This window comes from Trachymyrmex cornetzi, unplaced genomic scaffold, assembly GCF_001594075.2.
Source record: "Trachymyrmex cornetzi isolate Tcor2-1 unplaced genomic scaffold, Tcor1.1 scaffold745, whole genome shotgun sequence".
NCBI classification, from domain to species: Eukaryota; Metazoa; Arthropoda; class Insecta; order Hymenoptera; family Formicidae; genus Trachymyrmex; species Trachymyrmex cornetzi.
The window spans coordinates 269,429-289,127 of NW_017300076.1; the positions used below are offsets into that span (position 1 = coordinate 269,429).

The 19,699-nt window shown below is 29.7% G+C and overlaps 1 protein-coding gene across 2 annotated transcripts in view; it reads left to right on the plus strand.

Moving 5' to 3' along the window:
- LOC108767993 (semaphorin-1A) overlaps window positions 1-19,699 on the plus strand; it is a 234,830-nt gene that overhangs the window by 209,507 nt on the left and 5,624 nt on the right. For both annotated transcript variants that reach the window (XM_018518170.1, XM_018518169.1), the window contains exons 6-12: window positions 3,829-3,916; window positions 14,151-14,255; window positions 15,043-15,131; window positions 15,484-15,625; window positions 17,879-18,227; window positions 18,656-18,738; window positions 18,947-19,045. In XM_018518170.1, coding sequence (XP_018373672.1) covers window positions 3,829-3,916; window positions 14,151-14,255; window positions 15,043-15,131; window positions 15,484-15,625; window positions 17,879-18,227; window positions 18,656-18,738; window positions 18,947-19,045 — 955 coding nt within the window. The remainder of the gene's footprint in view (window positions 1-3,828; window positions 3,917-14,150; window positions 14,256-15,042; window positions 15,132-15,483; window positions 15,626-17,878; window positions 18,228-18,655; window positions 18,739-18,946; window positions 19,046-19,699) is intronic.

Here is a 19,699-nt window from a genome sequence, read left to right on the forward strand (position 1 = left end):
AAAATAATAGATTATTCATTTTATTATTGCAACTAATTAAAAGTGCTACAAACAAAACGATGATTTACGTAACATTAATTTTTAAGAGATTAAGTTATAATTAAATTTCATTGAACGTTGTAATTACATCTACTTATGGGCGGTTATAGCTCCATCGAACGAGATTAGAGCGCGTTATGTGCATGCTCATATGTGCAGAATAATCCTGTCACATTCAGTATTCCTACCTTTGATAGTATTTGTCCGTACTAACAGCTGCACTGTAATTTAATATAGATATCAGATAATATCGATATATTATTATAATCAATTGTAAGTTAATAATAATAAAACAATTTACTAGTATCTAATTCCGCATTCTGTAATAAGATTCTAAAATTGAATTTAAATTGATGGTAAATGAATCTATTAGTTTTTGCAAAAAGCACAGTTCTTTTCAACTAAAATGGGACTTTTAATTGAATTTTTTTTCCGTTTTTATATTCTAACTATGTATTTATATTAGTGTCATGATTGTCGCATATTCGAAGAAGGATGGTACGAAATAACTTATAATGAAACTTTCTTACATGCTACAAATCAGGCTGTTATCATATATTTTAAGTGTGAACACGCCTACGTCTTCGTTATTGTCTCCTGCGGCGCCTCGCAATTGTTTTCTCGCAAAATTTACAGCAATGCCTTGAATTATTTCGCGGTAAACTTTGATATTAAAACACTGAAAACAAATACATTGTTATACATATTATGAGGTATTATATTAGGAGTGTCAAAGATTTTGACAAATTTGTGTAAAAGATTATTTTTAATAAAAAATATATGTATATACGTGCGAATATAAATTCTATTCTATAATATAAATAATTAAAAATAAATTGGAAAATTTTTTTTTCAATCTAAAAAAATAATTAAATTAATATATATAGGATAAATAAATTGTTAAATTTTAATGGTATATGAATAAATACCAATATCGTCTAAATTAATTTTTTATTGTATATATTGATGGAGTTTTATAGAGAAATCAATCTATTGCAGAAATTAATTTTAAATGATATTAAATAAACTAGAAAAAATATATAGATTGAAAATAGTAGTTATTGCACGCCTCTGTTTATCTCTCTCTTGGCCTTGTTACGATACGGCTTGCCAGTAGATGAGAATAGATGAAACGAGGATACGTGGCAAGCAAGGAGAACAGAAAGAAAAAGAAGGAGACTAGAAAGAAGAAAAGATCCGAGAAGAAACGAACGAAAGAAATATAAAGGATCCTAGAAAGTACGTGAGACTCAACCAGCGTCTCGGAATACCCAACTGCGGGCTGCAGTGCATCGAATAGCCGTTTGTGTCGAATAGCCCTGCCACGTTTCAATTTCTTTACATGCATTGTTGCATACATGCACGAGTTGCGACACTGTTCGCGTATTCGGTATATTACTGTGGCCGGCCGCAGTGGTCTCGCTTGCAACTTTTTTAATTGTCTTACGGTGCGCCAAGCGGATTTACCGATATTTTTTTTTCGATGTCTGTACACGTTTGCGAATACGGCGAATACAGTACAATGAACAACGACTCGAAACGATGTCATTACAGTTCAATGACAGGCATTCATACCGCGAAACACGTGTGCAAGCAGAAACTGCCCTTTATCGGACAATTGCAAAATTCTCAATCTAATATTGTATATCTTTTTACGAAAAACGATTCTGATGTAGTTTAGCAAATACGATATATTAGAATTATTTCTGTTCTAACTTCATGGGAAGAATAGGAAATTACTTCAAAGATGTAAAAGTAACATACATAATCTTCCAAATAATTTTTATGCAAATTTATATAACTGCCTCTTCTCTTTCTTGATTTATCTTCGACGATAGATTTTAATCGAACACGAACAATGCTTTATTTAGATAGTAATGCAATATCATTACTTAAGATATAAAATTATTTGTTGGAATTTGTTATTGATTAATTTAGCAGAATTTATTACATCAGCAAAAAATTATTAGATAAGAAACTGATTATTATTTAAAAACGAGATTAAATAAATTATATGCTTATAAATTTTCTTGATTGTCTTTCAGTGTGTTAAATCTATTTCGAAATTGTTTTATTATATAATAACAATTTACATATAGTAGTCGTACACAAAGTATTTCGTGACTAGTTTTATCAGATAAACTTTAAATTAATAAATTTTTAATCATTAATTTAAAATTATCAAAATGTTAATAAAAAATTGTATTTGAGAATTATTTCTGAAAAGTTGATTTTATATTTTTCCGACGATTAAACACACACACACACACACACATGCAATGTTTTATTTCTATTCCATACTCTATAAAAGAAAAAATTAGACAGCAGAGACAAGATAAAAGAATCTAAACAACCAACGCGCAGATCCCTGGCATGTCCTACTCGCTTTCCAATCTTCTATTGAGTCAGTTTATCGTACCACAAATTTCGCTCTAGATGCGAACCGTTCGTAAAACCTGTAGGTCGCGAGCAAACTCAATCACAGTGCCAGTACAGCGAGACAAGTACGAACGACGAATACGAGATTTCGGGCTTTTTTGTATCGATACGGCGACGTTAATAATTCTATTACTCCATCACTATTACTCTATCTCCAGATCGGAAACAATCGTAGTTCCCGAATTACGTAACTTGGATTTCTTTGCAGGATTGAATAAGGATAACGTATCGTCATAATGCTTCAACATTTGTCATAGCAGAAAGATGATATCCAAAAATATATTGCGTACGACGAATATGGTAAACATAAATTGGTATATCAATCAAAGAGAGAAATATTATTATATTCGCGGTAAATCACGATATCGATATTTTCACTCTGAACGAAGAGTTCGTCATATACACTAAAATCAATATCGAACATGTATGAAAATAATATTAAACAACATATTACACCTGCGGCAACAATAAATGAAGAGAGTGTCAATCCTGGTCCTGTGAGTAATTAAGAGGTGACTGTGTTATTGTATAACAAATCTGATTAGTTATATTGTTAATTTTATTATTAAATATTCGTTTCTTTAAACAAGTATTGAAATTAACAAGTATATTTATAAATTGACTGCTGCGAGTTTATATTTGATCGAAATTAAATTTTTCATTACGTAACTCACACGTAACAATTAAGAAATACCAGTAGGAGGGGAAAAAGAATTAAAATTGTCAATCAATCGTAATCATTGCATGGCCATTGTTCGATAAAACATATAGGTCACGCTCATAATTGATTGGATATAATTATTTTATTATCATGTCGACTGTCATTTCACCAAACGGTCAAAAGTCTGGCCGATACAACAAGATAAATTACATTGTAATATTTCGATTATCTGTTAATATACAAGTTAAAAAAATATGCGTACAGTAATTATGATTGGAATTAGTTATTACGTTATTAACATATTGATACTATACCATTGCCTACTTATATACACATTAGATGCATATAACGTACATCTACAGACGAATAAATGCGAATGAATATTTCCATAGGAAGCTATGTTGCGTAAGAAAAATCAATTTCCTGATAGGAAGTTTCGAGCTGTTCCTCGCGTCTCATGTTTCCGGGAAATAGCGTGACTGACATTAAATTCCATTTTTTTTTGCAGTTGTGATACTCTTCATGTCTACAGTGATTCATTTATCTTCACGACCTCAAATTACTGAATTGAACTATACTTTTTGTATGAAAAAAATTGGTTTAAAAAGTTGTTAAAAATTGTACATTTTTAGGTATTATATATGATATGCAAAAATGTTATAATTCAAAACTTCTTGTTTGTATTTCAGGATGGAGCGTACGTGAAACAGAGCGACATGGATGGTTTAGGACTCTGTCCTTACGATCCGCGGCACAATAGCACAGCGGTTTTTGCCGGTAAGTTCCTTCTTTTATAGCAATTCGAATAATGTACTTAATTATTGTATACGAGATCAAATTATACGAGATCAATCGAATTGATGAGAAATAACATAAAATCAATATTTTGTCAAATCTTAATTTTAATGAATTTTATTTTCTTTAAACATTGAACGAATTCTGGAAAGTGAAGTTTTAACTTTGTTATACAGAAATTTATATTTTTTCAAAATATTTATTTTATTCTTGAATGAATTTAAGTAATATCCCAAAGAATAGATTTTCTCGCAGACGAAAACGTCGGCGCGACCATTGTGATAGCAGTGTTATCGAAATATTTTTACGTGAAGTCCGTGCCACTCTATGCAGCTCCGAAAATCGTTTCCGCCTGTGGAAAATATTTATCGAGGACATTTTTATTACATTTTGAAACATATGCTGTGCACTACATACCAGATTTGACGGGCGACACGTGGCTTTGACGACAGTAAGTGCCACTTGAGAGATTCGACCGCTCTACAACGAGTGAAGTAGCTTGTGAGAACGAGAAGCTCGAATCGACGCGAATATCACGAGTCCTTGTGTATTCCGCACAGAAGCGATTGAGATACACGCATGATTGCGTCCCGTGCAGCAAATTTGATAAATATTTACGTGAACAATTATGACAGATGATTCTTAAAAATTATTCTCTTTTTTATCATTTGCGTGATAAAAAAGAGCACGATTTCATACATGTTTTTTCATATTTAGTTTCCATATCTAGTTTACAGAGTTTATTATTTCTTTACGCGTTTTCTCTATCATTATTATAATTCAGTCTTATTTTGTACTGAAGGGAGTAATTTTTTTTTAACTGAGTTCTTTGAAAATTCTCTGAAGAAAAAGCTACTTTATTTTTCAAATAATTACTCTTTAACCAGTGATATGAATCCGCACAATCCCTCTTTTTCAAAGAGAATCTTGAAGCTAAAGCACTATAACTGTGTTTTTTATTCAATGGATTTAGCCGTTTGCTTGTTTGAAATATTTGTTTCTCTTGAAGAGTTTCTTTAGAATCCTGCAGTGAACTTACTTTTAATATATTTGCTATCTTTAGCATGAGAAGGGAGATCGGTTCATGAAAACCGTGTGCTCTAGTTACGCAGTATGTTCTCACTGCCCCAGTTAAGGGTTAAAGATGAATGGACTTCACACGTGTTAAAGAATCATTAAAGAAATGAATTAATGATTCTGGAATTATTCAGAGATGTTTTATATCTGTCAGATTAGTGCGAATTCTACTACAATTACTATTGCACCTATTAATTTCAATTTTATTATCCTAGACAATGTTGGATAACAAACAGTAGCGAGAAATGTTTTTCGCTATGTCACATACATCACATACTTATAGTATTTTATTATTTTATTATTTTTGTTATATATTATTTATATTGTATAAACATATAAATATAACATACACGTTATTTATTATATGTCAATTAATATTTCTGTTAAGAATAAAGCCCAGGTATTTAGTTTAGTTATCTACAATATACACAATTATGCTCATATGATGATACAAAAATACATTCAACTTACAAATAATAATAACATAGATTGTAAATAACAACATTAATATTGTAATATTAATATTGTAATATTAATATAGTGCTGTGAGAAAATATAAGTTTGATATGTAATTTGATAAAAATATATTCTATCTATTTGCTCGAGAAACTTTTTACTTGCATGATGTATAATGTGCAGTTTCATATGTTGAACGTTATAATTTGCTGATTACGAGGCACATGCGCGCGTCGTATGTTCGCCAAAGTGCAACGGTAAATCAATACTCTGGCAAAGCAAACGATACCTTGCTTCAATGAAGTCGTTTTACAAACATGTTTGAAATTTCTATGTGTAAATGGCGTGTCTATTGGGCACATTTAAATTGTAAAAGATATTATCTTTGATACATTTAATTTTAATGAAATAATATATATTACAGAAAGAAATTGAAAATATGCGGATCAATATCCTAAATTTTTCATACCTTCTCTTGCATGTATTTATTTAAAAATTCTAAATAAAAACCGTTCTTTAAGATAAATTATATAGTATTGAAAAATTAAAAGATAATATTATTAATAAAATACGATAATAAGAAAAATAATATATTCATGTCATTTTTTATTTTTAACCACAAGAAGTATCTTTCGTTGATAAAAAAATCTTTTTTTTTATCTGAAATCTGTTAAATAGCATTAACGTAATCAAATATTTGACGATATTTTTATACATTAATATGATCTTGCAATTTGGAATAATTATAAAATAAAAAATCGATTGTCACATTTCTGACATTTCTATTGTATATAAGTTTATCAAAAGTTCATACTTTTTTTCTTTAATTTTTCTTATTTTTTTCATATCTTCATATCTTTCTATATGCTCCCAGCAACTTTGTTATATAGTGACTTTGTTCTTAAAAATACGATTGCAATATAAGATACAAAGAATAAAAGTTAAAATTGCTACATTAATTATCAGCCGATTCCTGCTTTATTAGCTGTATTTAATTATTAATTACACAATTATTTTGTAACATTTAAACTTGTATTTTTTGATTCCTAAATATGGATCGCTTTCCATATTTAATTACATGTTGTGTATTAATGAGGTATAAATAGAGGGAAGGACAATATAACGGAAGTAAAATATAATGGAGCGATATAAATAATTAAAGCGTAAATGTGTATGCACACATACTGTATAATTTATTTAATATCTATTATTTTAGATCTTATTTATATTATAATAAAGTACATACATAAGTAAAACAATAATGTAAATTTTTGTTAATTATAAATTGTGTTAATTATAAATATTCGTATATCTTGTATCATTTTATTTTGGTATGTGTGTACATAGGCTTCCAGATTTTTATATTGAAATTTTTAAAAATGTAAACGGCTACCGCGTTGAATTTAAGAAGTGGAATAGTTTGCAAAAACAGAAGTGTATAGCTTGTTTTCTTTTCATTATCTACAACATGTAGATGAATTGCGGAACGTTTTCAATAGATTAAAGTTTAAACAAGTTGGAAATTCATTGTTTGAAATTTTGTGAACAGAATAACATTTTAAAACAGGTGCTTCTTTATATTATTTTTAAATATATACATTAATTTTTAAATATATATATTAATTTTTACAATATTATGAAACTTTTTAATTTCTCTCATACATTCTCGCTAGTTTGATAAACTTATTCCACAATTGATTGATATATTTTTGTATTAGAAAAATAATCAATATCGCAGATATTTTTTTAATGTCTTTTGCAAATCATTTATGTGCACTACTTTAATTTAAACATGCGAATACTTTTTTCTACATTTTTCAACAATTTTCACGAATTTGGTTTATTTGTTTTAGGAAGTAAAATACGATTCGTAAAATGATTCATGGCTTTCTTCTTAGAAGATATATATATATTCTCTCGTGGGAAATACAGAATGCGTTCTATCATCGTATTCGTTGATTTTGAAGTGATCTGACAGAGTCTTGCCGTTTCGACGGTCTTCTCTGAAAATTTCGTCTCTTAGCTTTACCAATAGCTTCTTTGTACTGACACTGTACGTGCTTATATTGCTTCCACTTCGAGCAAGATACCGTTCTTCCTTGCGCGTTGAGGAATTTCGTCATCTTACAAAATCCTTTCAGGAGCTTTATTCTTACACGGCGAAACCTTCAACATTTATTTTTGTAAAGTCAGATCAGAGTGAATATTTCCTGCTAGCCGCAATCAGTATACGTTCATCCATATAAAATTTATATTATTATACATATAATTATTAGAATAATATTATCTACTTAATATATTTAATTCATATTTCTTATTCCGCTATATTTTTCACTATAAAGTGTATATATAAATTGAATCAGAATATTGAGAATGCGGTTTATAAACACTGAGGTAAATCTTTACGTCGCATACGACACGTAGAAGCCAATAGTCAGTTATGATACCATAGAAAACTGTTTATATCTCAGAAACGGTTGAGCTTCCGATCAACTACTGTTTTTACTAAGGCTTTTTTACTCAGGATGATGTATATACTATCTACTATCATATAAATGCTGAATGGTTTTTTGCTGAATACCTTATGTAGCATAACTTTTATTCGAAAAATGGCAATTCTTCAATCAAAATTCACAAAAGATATCGTTACTCAAAACCGCTTAGTATTCGAACGAAATCCTCTTTATTCCCGTGTTACAATGTATTATGCTTTGTTAGCGGCTTTATTCTGAATTCCACTTTCAACAGCGACCCGTAGCTATCTGCCGAAACTTTCGTTAAGTTTTCGCAGAGACGACAGCAGCCAGCGTAATGCGTCGGCGACGCAACGGTGCATTAAATCACCCCTAAGTACAGCGCGTACGCAGGCAGCCCCAGATCTCAGCGCGTTACGTGTCGCTGAGATGTGAACGGAGCGGAGGGATGCTGAGCGCGGGGTTGCTCGCGCGTACGTAGCCAAGCCTCTTTCCCGCAGGTATTACGCGCGTGGCACACGATATTCGCGAGCTTCGGCGTTGCCACAGGCTCACCGTAGATTTGTAGCCTGCAACGGGCACGTTCATCCCCCTAAGTCTAACGTCTGCCTCGCCCCTGTTATATATGACTATCCGGCCGCTATATACACTTATCGCGCGCATACGTTGGCCGGCCTCAAATCCCATCGTGCTTTTTGAACGTGAAATATGGGAGCCCCGCGAGGAGCCGCGGCGGCGAATCCTTCGAGGATCTCCTTTACGAGAACACGGAAGGAAATGCACAGTTGCACTGTGGATATACCCGTTGTGTATACTGGCGTATTATGTACTCTGTGCAAACACATATAGCGATCAAAATCCATGGATTTTTCCGGGGTTTTGCGACCGATTGCGCGCGACGCTGAGAAAAATTGTTCGCGTACAAGATTATTTTCAAAATGACGAGCTTTTCTTTGAATAAAAATTTTCTAACAAAATTGAAGAATTTATTTCCGTACACACGCATATTGTGCATTTGAAAATAAAAGTTTCAAAATAGAAACTTAATTACTTCATAGAATAAAGGTATAACATTTGCTGAAATATTATTTTTTTTTGTAATCTAATTCAATTACTAAAAACTGGATCTTTGTGTCATACGTATGTGATAAGCATATGTGCTATATTTTTATTTTATCATCACAAAGATGAAATATTGCGTAATTTATAGCGAATTTGATTAGATACACTTAGTGCACTGATACACATTAATACTGTCATATACGTAATTGTCACAAAGATATATGTATGTTTAATATAAATGAAGGTACGGGTTAAATCGCGAAATCCTCAATACACTTTATACTGTTTGATATAACATGTATTTTATAATTTGAAATGCTTTCATTTTTACTCTTGTATTAAATCAGTGTACACAACTGCTTTAATATGCACCAGTGCGCACTAATGCGTACAATCGAACTCGTTGTTAGGCATTACTAAAATATAAGATATTAGTGGGGATACTACAAAATAATTTTATATTGATTGGATATTAGCAAAGGCATATAGTTTGGATTAGCAGATTAATTTCTATATGCTTATATTTATTTACTTATTATCTATGGTATACCTAGGTAATACGATAATAGTATGCTAGCAGTTTGGCACCAATATATTACAACAGATTGACATGAATTGCGTCCGCATTACGTTGCTGGCAAGCCTGTAGACACAACATGAAAGCATATCGGTGGTAGAAATCGAGTAGATCTACCGAGTACATACAATATTATGACAGAGAGATTGACGGCAGAAATCGAGCAGATTTATTGTTGCGTAAACATTTAAATATCGCTTTGATCTAGTGTCATCAGATTGTAGAAGGTTTTGTTCGATTTATGTTAAAATTTTACTGATATTTAATACGAAATATTTTTTGCATTAAATCTATTGCTTTTACTGTTCTTGTTGTTTTACAAGATATACTCTCGAGGCTGAGCTGCCTAAGTTTGGCGAGACCGTAAACATCGTGTCTCAAAGTTCCTTCCATAGAACAGCAAGAAGAAATTTATGATTTTGAGAATGACAGCGAGAATAAGAGAGAGTTAAATCCATACTTTAGAGGGAAAGAAATGTGTTCGAAAACTATGCAAAGTTATTCCAAGCCGTTCCATATCCGTAGAAAATAAGCTCCTCAACATGGAATTGGTTTTACAACACCACTTCAAAATTGCATGCGAATGTCAGTTCTAGAGTTCTTGATCTTCTCGTTTATGCTAATATGAGGATACAAGTATGTGTAAAAATTAATTCTTTACTTATGTTTACGTATATGGTGTATCCTCGTTCTGGAATCGTGTTCTTTTTTTGCATATGGCAATTTAGAGATGTAATATGAAAAGTAATGTTAAATAATTATTATTTTAAATCTTACTATCTACCAACATTTTCATTTGTATTTTCACAATTATTTTTTACACAGTTAATTTTTTTACACAAGATTAGGGGAGACCGGGGACAAAACTAACACGGAACAATAGTAACATCGTCAATATTTCTTAAACTATAATAAATGTGTATGTGGCCGCGTGGTAAAATTCTATAAACAAATAGGCATTGAATCGTTCGTTACATGCTGATTTTTGCAGAACGTGCACGAGTGCAGAAGCAGAAATTACTTTTTTCATGCATCAAGTAACTTTTATTGCGTACACAAAATTCAAAATATTTGTTTTTCTTTATAACAAAGGTATAATGTATTATCTTAATATGTTTTAATGATTATCTGTGTTGATGTTTTTCACATTTCAGTTGATTTTTATCTAGGTTTTTATTTTAAAAATTTACTATGAATCATAAAATACCATTAGGGGACAATAGTAACATCGATCCCTGGGGGTCAGTTATTCAATTTTATACTGTAGAATCTGAATTTTGTAAGAAGGACTGTTACTTCGGCTTACTTAATAGCATTATCAGCGACTTTTTTATATTTGGCGAATACTTTTTATAATCGAATCCTGGCGTATATCCAGGATTTATTTTTTGACAACTACATATCTATTCATTATTGGATACTCAGCGATATTTGAATGTAAATTTGACGTAAATCCAGGATCTACCTTCCGTCGACTATACATATAACTGAAATCAGGCCTGAACAACGAACGTATATTTTTAATCATTTTCATTATATGTACTTTTATAATTAGTGATGTACGTTAATCTATTGTAGTTAACCGCTTTCATATACATACTTGTTTATAACTTTAAAAATGAAGTGGTCGAAACGTTAGTTGATGTAGACATATTTTTAGTTTGATGTATACCTACATATTTTTATTTTGTTTTTACTTTTATTTTACTTAATGTCAACTGTATCATATATACGTTAAAATTTGTTTTGTTTTGGCTCATAGTTCTTCTGATTTATTTTGTTTTATTTGAATTATTTGAGCCTTTCTTTATTATGTATTTTATTAATAAAACCAATAAAATAACCATTATTTTATTTATAAATAGTATGGTACAATTGTCCCTCTACTGTTACAATCGTCCCAGGGGTTGGGACGACGGTTGTAACAAAATTCCTCATAGTCTTTAAACAAACATAACTTTTTTTCTAGTTACATTGAAAAATTGAATCAAAGAAAATTTTGTAGCTAAATAAATTCTACATCTAAATATATATACTTTTTTTAATGTAAATATTATATTTTAACTGTTATAACACTTCGAAGTCAAAATGTTACTTTTGTCCCCAGTCTCCCCTACTTTAATATTGGTCACTATAGTACAGCAGTAAATAATTTGTATTGTAATGCAATGATTCTCGAATGCAATATTTGTGAATTTACTTATTGTTAGTAAATTATTCTAATTTATTAAATAGGATGATTTATATAAATTACTTATTACATATTAATTTTATTTTTTACAATTTATAGTTCAATATATTTATTATTTTTATTGTATGTATGTATTGCATTTATTCTAACTGATTCTGTGTCTACAATGCTAATGAAAACATACATATATATCTTTGATGAAATATAATTTTAACGGTATTTTAAACCCATTCTAATTTATATTTGCACTTTCTGTTAAATTTGAGCAATTATGATTCAATTATTTTAACAGGAAAATATTACTTATCTAACATGAATTATGATATACATATACATATAATGCTTCTGAAAATTAACGTCTCAAGTTTCAATTATAATGAACAAATTATACGAATAATATATTTATCAGATTATTAATAATTTCCTAATTCCCCTTCTATTTTTACGAACTTTTTAATTTACAGATCATTATTTTGTCTTAAAATACTAGAATAATATAAAAATTTAGTTGTGTTTACCTAATTTTTAAAAAGAAATTGAACCTATTTTGTATTATAGATAAAAAACATTACTAAAAATTAAAATTAGAATAAGATTTTTAAATAAGCTAAAAATTATGTTAAAATTACGCAATTTCTCTTTCATCTTTATTTAACAAATACTTTACGATGAAACCGTCTTTTGTACTAACGTAATATTAATAGAACTAGGGTTTCTCTAGTACTCTTTGGCGATTATATATGTCCTAAAATGTATGTATATTCTTCTCTCGTTTTAACATTAATATCATCTACCTTCTTCCCTCTATGCCAACCTTTTGTGTTTAAATTCCCTTACGGAACCTACTTTGTTCGCACGATACCACATCTATTATTTTCTCTTTGAGTTGTGAATGTTATAATAGTCAAATTTCAATGGAGAAGCAAATACCAAAAAAGTACTCAATGCAATATAAACCAATTATATACAAATAAAATAAATAAATGTAGATAATGACAGGTTCTTTCTTCATTTATGTGTCATTATTTAAAATAAATGAAAGAAAGAGTAGAAATTACGCTTAAATATATCAAATTTTTTCGTCACAATTATTATGTTGTTAATCACGTAACTTTCTTTTCTGATTTTTTCCTTTCTTTTTATTTCTAAATAGCATAAAAATTGACTAATTACAAACTAAACTCACAAAATAAAATATGTTACAATACATTATATTTAATCTTCGTAAATACCGTTAACATGTGCTATTTTTACCTCTTTATTTTATTATATTATAGCAATTATTGAAGTAATCTACACGTTTGTGGAAAGTATATGTGGAATATATGATTTTTAATGTGACTTACACACGCCAACCTTTCATACATTACTTTAATCTTACATGTTACGCTCATGCAAGATAGTTATTTCTATTAAATTTATGTCGTATGACGTATTTTAATCATTCCTTATAATTATTATGTTATATACCTTTTTGAATCCATTTTTGTTAAGTGCATTGTTTTCGTTGAGCATCTTTCATTAATTTACTTATTTATTCTGTTTCCATGTCTTTGTCATTTATCTAATTAAAAAATTAATATTTATTTTATGTGTGAAATTAATAGGACAATTTAAAGATGACCATCATGAATATATTTTACATATAATAATAAAGTAAGAATATTATATATAAACATAAATCGTGAAATGTTTTCATCAAAAACTTATTACGAAAAGAAAGAAAATAATTCTTCATTTAATTTTCCATTTCAAAATACTGTTCGCCTTTGTCAATGCAAGTCTTACAATGCAATTCTAAGGCTCAACTCTTTAAGCTCTGGAACTACCAGGTCTTACATTGCTATTTTCTATTGAAGAATTACGAAAGAAAGAGTATATTGAAGAGCAGAACAAATCGATGTTGTATTAATTAAAATTAGACAATTTATTGGCACGAAATTTGTAAATTGTTAACTCATTCTTTTTTTTAGTAATTTGCGTGTAGTTAACGTTATAGCATTTGTGTCGAAATTAATATAGAAAAGTCATGAATGTGGGAGTGACTGGCGGAATCAAGCTTGTATAATCACCTGCGTATATTCAAGATATGACATCGTTTAGGGACTCCAAGGCCTCCCGTCGGTCCTTCGAGGATTTTGATAGCGGGAAGCGAAAGTTCGGTCATGCCATAGAGCGTCATGCTAGTGCGTGCACACATGTGAATCTTACGGATAGTACCACCGACGTAAATTCAACGGGCAATTTCCGAGAGACGCGTTAGTAGGAGGATGAATTAACCCTGAGAGCCGCTGTATAACCATCGACCTGATGGCGCTCGTTTAGCTTGCAAATGTGGAAGGTGCGACTGACTGACGGAAACGTTTATGCATGTTTCAGAGGGACAGTTATACGCCGCGACGGTGGCCGACTTCTCTGGCGGAGAGCCGCTGATTCACAGAGACAAAATTCGCACCGAACGCTCGGATCTCAATCAGTTGAATGGTAAGCCTCCTAGAAATCACGATGAGAAATTTATGTGGCGTTGATGTGGCGTCCGCGATAGTATCTCGCAATTTTATAAGTTTATTTGATTTGCGCAAACATTATTATAAATATATCCAGAATATTCAATTCTATAATTCGAAAAATATTTAACGTTTAATTAATTTCAATATGCGCGTATCTATTTATAGATTTTTTTATACAGCTTCTGTAGAATTTGCTAAATAAATTTATGAGATTGGAAAGTAGCTCTGCAACTTATATCAAAACAGAGATAAAATATCTTGATTTCATTTCTTTGATAATTACATAATTTTTGAGATTTGCTTCTTTCGTTATCTGACATTTTAATAGACACGAGTGCAATAATACGAGAAGGATGGCTAATTTTAAAGATAATTATGATATCATCTTTAAAGACAAGAAAAAATTTCTATCACACAGTGACGATTCAAATTATCAAACCAACAATTTGATTTTAAAGCATCACTTTATGTAAATATCGGGGAAATTTATTGAAATATGAATTTATAATACAAATTATAATATGTAATTATAAGAAATTATATTATGAATTATGTAAATGTATACATTATCATATAAATTATGTAAATTTATAAGAAATAAGTTATTACTTGTAATATTTAGTCTGATCTTATTGCTAACAAACAAAACAATTTTATTTTTGTTAATCATTAAATATCAAAGTAAAAAAATTATATTGTAAAATATCACATTCTGTAGAATAAATTCGATAATGGAACTCGATGCAATTTCATTATTTCAGGTCCGAACTTTGTCAGCACATTCGCATATCAAGATTATGTATTCTTCTTCTATCGTGAAACAGCCGTAGAATACATGAATTGCGGAAAGGTGAGGATTTTTTATTCGATATTTCTTAATCCTCTCTCTCTGAATAAATTTTGTTAATTATTTTGAATTTACTTTTGATTGTTTTTAAAAAAAAATTATTAAAATTTAGAGATTTATAAAGGAACGATTTGAACTGTGTCCCGTATATGCAATGTACACACACGTCTCTTTATTTTTAACTTGTCAAGATTAAACAAATTCCGTACTGTAATTCTTGTGGTGGATGTTTTGAATAAAAAAGATCTCTTATATAATATTTAGAAAATAACACATCCGTTTATAAAAATATAGAAATATTGAAAAATGTAAAATATTGATCGATCGCTTCACAAATTTGATTCACATTATATAGTCAGTCTACTCGCGAGTTGGGAGAGTCTGTCAGCACGATAAGGGCGGGCCACACGCATTTAGCGACAGATGGACGAGTTTCCTGAAAGCGAGGCTCAACTGTTCGGTACCGGGAGAGTACCCCTTCTATTTCAACGAAATACGTGAGTATGCATATGCGCGGTCCTTTCGCGGCTTCGATCGTGACTACGCTCGAGTAGTTTCAAACGAGGGCTCTCGCACGCTTCTAAAAGGTCCTCGTAAAAGAGCCTCTTCGATTCTGCGCCGCGTTAGTTCCCACTTAGTGCATATATATGTTCCTCTACTTTTTAAGTTTTCTGCGATTTCCGCCCGATATACTTTTCCGTTCTACGAAATACTGTAAGAAAGAAAATGCAATTTTAAAGACTTTAAAAGTTGCTCTTTTAAAGAGATCCGTAGAAAGAGTGTAGTTGGATTCAACCTTTAGAGGGCGGCAGGGTCTATTTTTTAAATTTTACCGTTTTCTCTTAATAAGATTTATTATAATTTATTATATTCTTTGTGTGTCTCAAAATATAACACTATTTTAGCGCCACTATAATGGCTTTCCATCCTATAAAAATTAATATTTTATACAATTTATTTAATACATAGTCTAATTTACAATATGCTATATCACATGTTGCAAATTGTATATTTTTTAAAATATAATTATATGTACTTATTTGATAAATTTATTTATATATATATATATATATAAATCGAAATATCTCAGAATAAAATATGAAATATCTCATAAACTATTGATTTTTTTTATGACTTTATCCCTTAATATGCAAAATAATGTTGCTTTTACATGCAAAATGGCTAGGAGAGAGAGAATAAAATTATATTAAAAAATATTATCATTTCCCCCATTTATAAAAATATTGATGACGTCTTATAAAAACATGTTATATAAAAATTTATCACGTTTCTTTTATGAAAAATTTCTATTTGAAATATTGTTTTAAAATATATTTTAATTTCGATGTATCTCGAAATTTCACTTTTTTCTCATTTTGTCAAATATGAAACTGATATGTAATTCAGGTATTTGTAAGCTTATCCAAACTTAAAAATGCATGCAATTATGTACTTTCTTGCGGCATACATATTTTGCGTAATTAAATGTAATTTCTAATATTTGTGTTTGCGTAGAATGGGAAGAAACAAACAACGTTGCTTGCAAATACAAATATTATAAATTTCTCTATTGCACATTATATATATCCTATTAATGTAATAAGAATAATATTGTGCTGAAGTAATAGTTACATTCTAACATTTAATTACGCAAAATTTTTACATAAAAAAAAGAAATGATAACATTTAACATTGTTTGCAAATGTAAATATTAGAGATTCATTATTATTATTAAAGCATAGGGAATCATATTCTTTTGCAATAATACAAATATAAATATCTGTTTTTAACAGCATTATAATAAGAATGTTCGTATATTTAATATTTTTTAATGTTTTTTTTTATATTTATATGATATTTTTTGTCACATTTATCGATTTTTTTATTTCTCGTCCATTCCTACACGTACAATGAAATCGGATAAGTCACTCTAGCTATCTATCGTACAGTGAAATATACTAATCTCGAGTGTGAAGTACAATAGCCGTGCACTATCGCATTTAGAAACCAGTAGGAATGGAGAACGAACGAGAGGAGCACTCTATTCTCGTAGAATATTGTCGCCGCACATCGAATTGAAATCCCTATGTTGGATTCGCGAAGTTGGCGCGTCTCCAGATGTCTGAGAGATGCCGCGAAATCACTGGCTGCTTCTCTGATTGTTCGAACTTTGTATCTAATCGCGGAACTAAGACTAATGATGAGACATGTTTATTAATATCGAAGCATACTTGAGCACGAAATGTCAAAAATGTGAAAGAGATTGATAACAGACAAAATTGTTATTGAAATTGAAAACATTAAAATTTAAATCTTTTAATTATTTAATTAATTCGGCAATTTCCAAAAGAAGATATTTGATTTAAGTACGACGTAGAACGCAAAAATTAAAATGAGTAACATGAAATTAAAAGTCGATATAAAATCGTTGATGTTAAATACTTGAACAATTTTGAATCGTGAATTTAAATCCAGTAAATTGCAGATAATATTATCGTTAATTTTAATTGGATGACTAAAAAATGGTTTGTCTAAAAAAATAACTCTTACTTTTTGACTAAATTTTGTAAATTATTTTATTATAATGCATATTTTATATATTTTTACATGATACATTTTTTTCTTATTATTCTATGCAAGTAATGAAATATTTTTTCCATAAGAAGATGTATAGGACGGCGCTTGCACTTATTATCTATAAGACAAAAATGATTTCGAAATAATTTCGAATAATTTTTTGTCTTATTTAGAGTCAACGAGCGATGTTACGGATGGTCGATACGCGGGGAAGTCCGCGCGTCTGGTGTATGGAGTTTTCACGACCCCAGTGAACTCCATCGGCGGCTCAGCTATTTGTGCATTCTCTATGGACAACATTCTCGAGGTCTTCCAGGGTGCTTTCAAAGAACAAGAGACTATAAACAGCAACTGGCTGCGAGTAGCTCAGGAAAAGGTACCTGAGCCCAGACCCGGTGCCTGTGTTAACGACTCCAGAACACTTCCGGACATCACTGTTAATTTCGTCAAGGCACACCCCCTCATGGATGACGCAGTGCAATCTTACTTTTCATTACCTGTGATAACTAAAACCAGTTTCAAGTAAGTAACTTGATCAATTAATATTTTCGATATATTTTTATTAATATAGTTTTAATATAATATATTCATGTATATAATATCTCTATACCTAAACACGCTTTAATGCAATATATTTAAACTACGAATCTTTTTGTCAATTTTAAGTAGGTATTCTTTAAAAATATTAAATTAATTATAGCTTCTCAATTTTTAACGTTATATATATACTTTTTAATATCAAATACGCAAAGTATACATGCATTTTTTATTATACATATTATACATGTGCAAAAATACGAGAATTCTTTTTACATAAATTTTACTTTGAACTTATTACATTTTCTATCGAAAGTTATTTTTACAACTATTATTGCAATTACATATTTTTAATAGTATTAATGGCTTTGTAATATAACATGCCATTAACACATGGAATTTTAACATTATAGTTATAGATTTACCAAAGTTGCGGTAGATTCTCAAGTAAAGGCTTTGGATGGTAAAGCTTACGATATACTCTATATCGGAACAGGTATAATTATTTAATTATTTATAATAATATATTAATTATTATATTAATTCGTAATTGTATATCATTATTATATTTATAATAATGGTCAATCTATTATCAATAATAATAATATAATTATTATAAATGATGTATATATATATATATTATATTTGTAATAATGATGATTTATATTTCTGGGAGATTAACGAGATTTATTTGTTGCATACAGATGATGGCCGCGTTTTGAAAGCACTTAACACACGTGCACCAGAATCATATGACAATGTTGGTCAAGTTATTGTCAGTGACGTCCAAGTGTTAAAATTTGGTAAGTAGATTTACTGTATAAATTTTATAATTGTATTATTTTGCAAGTTTAACGAGAAATAATTTTTTTTTACCTTTAACTTTTCTAGTTAATCTATTATATGTACTTATCTATGAATATCATATTTTTATGTTGCATAATTATATCTATACTGAAGCTAAAATATTGTACACGATTGAGTAATTGACTATACAATATTGTGAAAAGTAAATAGAAATTAATCATACCATGCGATCGAATTCACATTAATGCAAAGTGCGTTACTACATAGTTTTACGAGCTTTTCAAGATATTTAGTATTTAAATCCTTAGGATGAAAAATGCAAACGGAGAGAAAAATTTGGACGTATATTGCCAATTTGAATAGATCAATTGCAACGCAAACTATCTAAATTTGTTTGAATTTCCAGCGCGTTCGGTTTTGGTACAATCTTTTCGTACGATAGAATGTAGAACATAGTCAAACGAAAGAACGACTTGAGATTGAATAAGAAATTCGATGCTTCTTTAAAAAGTTTCTAAGAAGCTTTGCGCATACCATACTTTTTACATGTACATGTTGCGTTATTTCCAGTAAAAATTTAAAGAGATAAATCACATCATACGGTAAATAACAGAATATCCGTTTTCATGATATATATATATATATATATA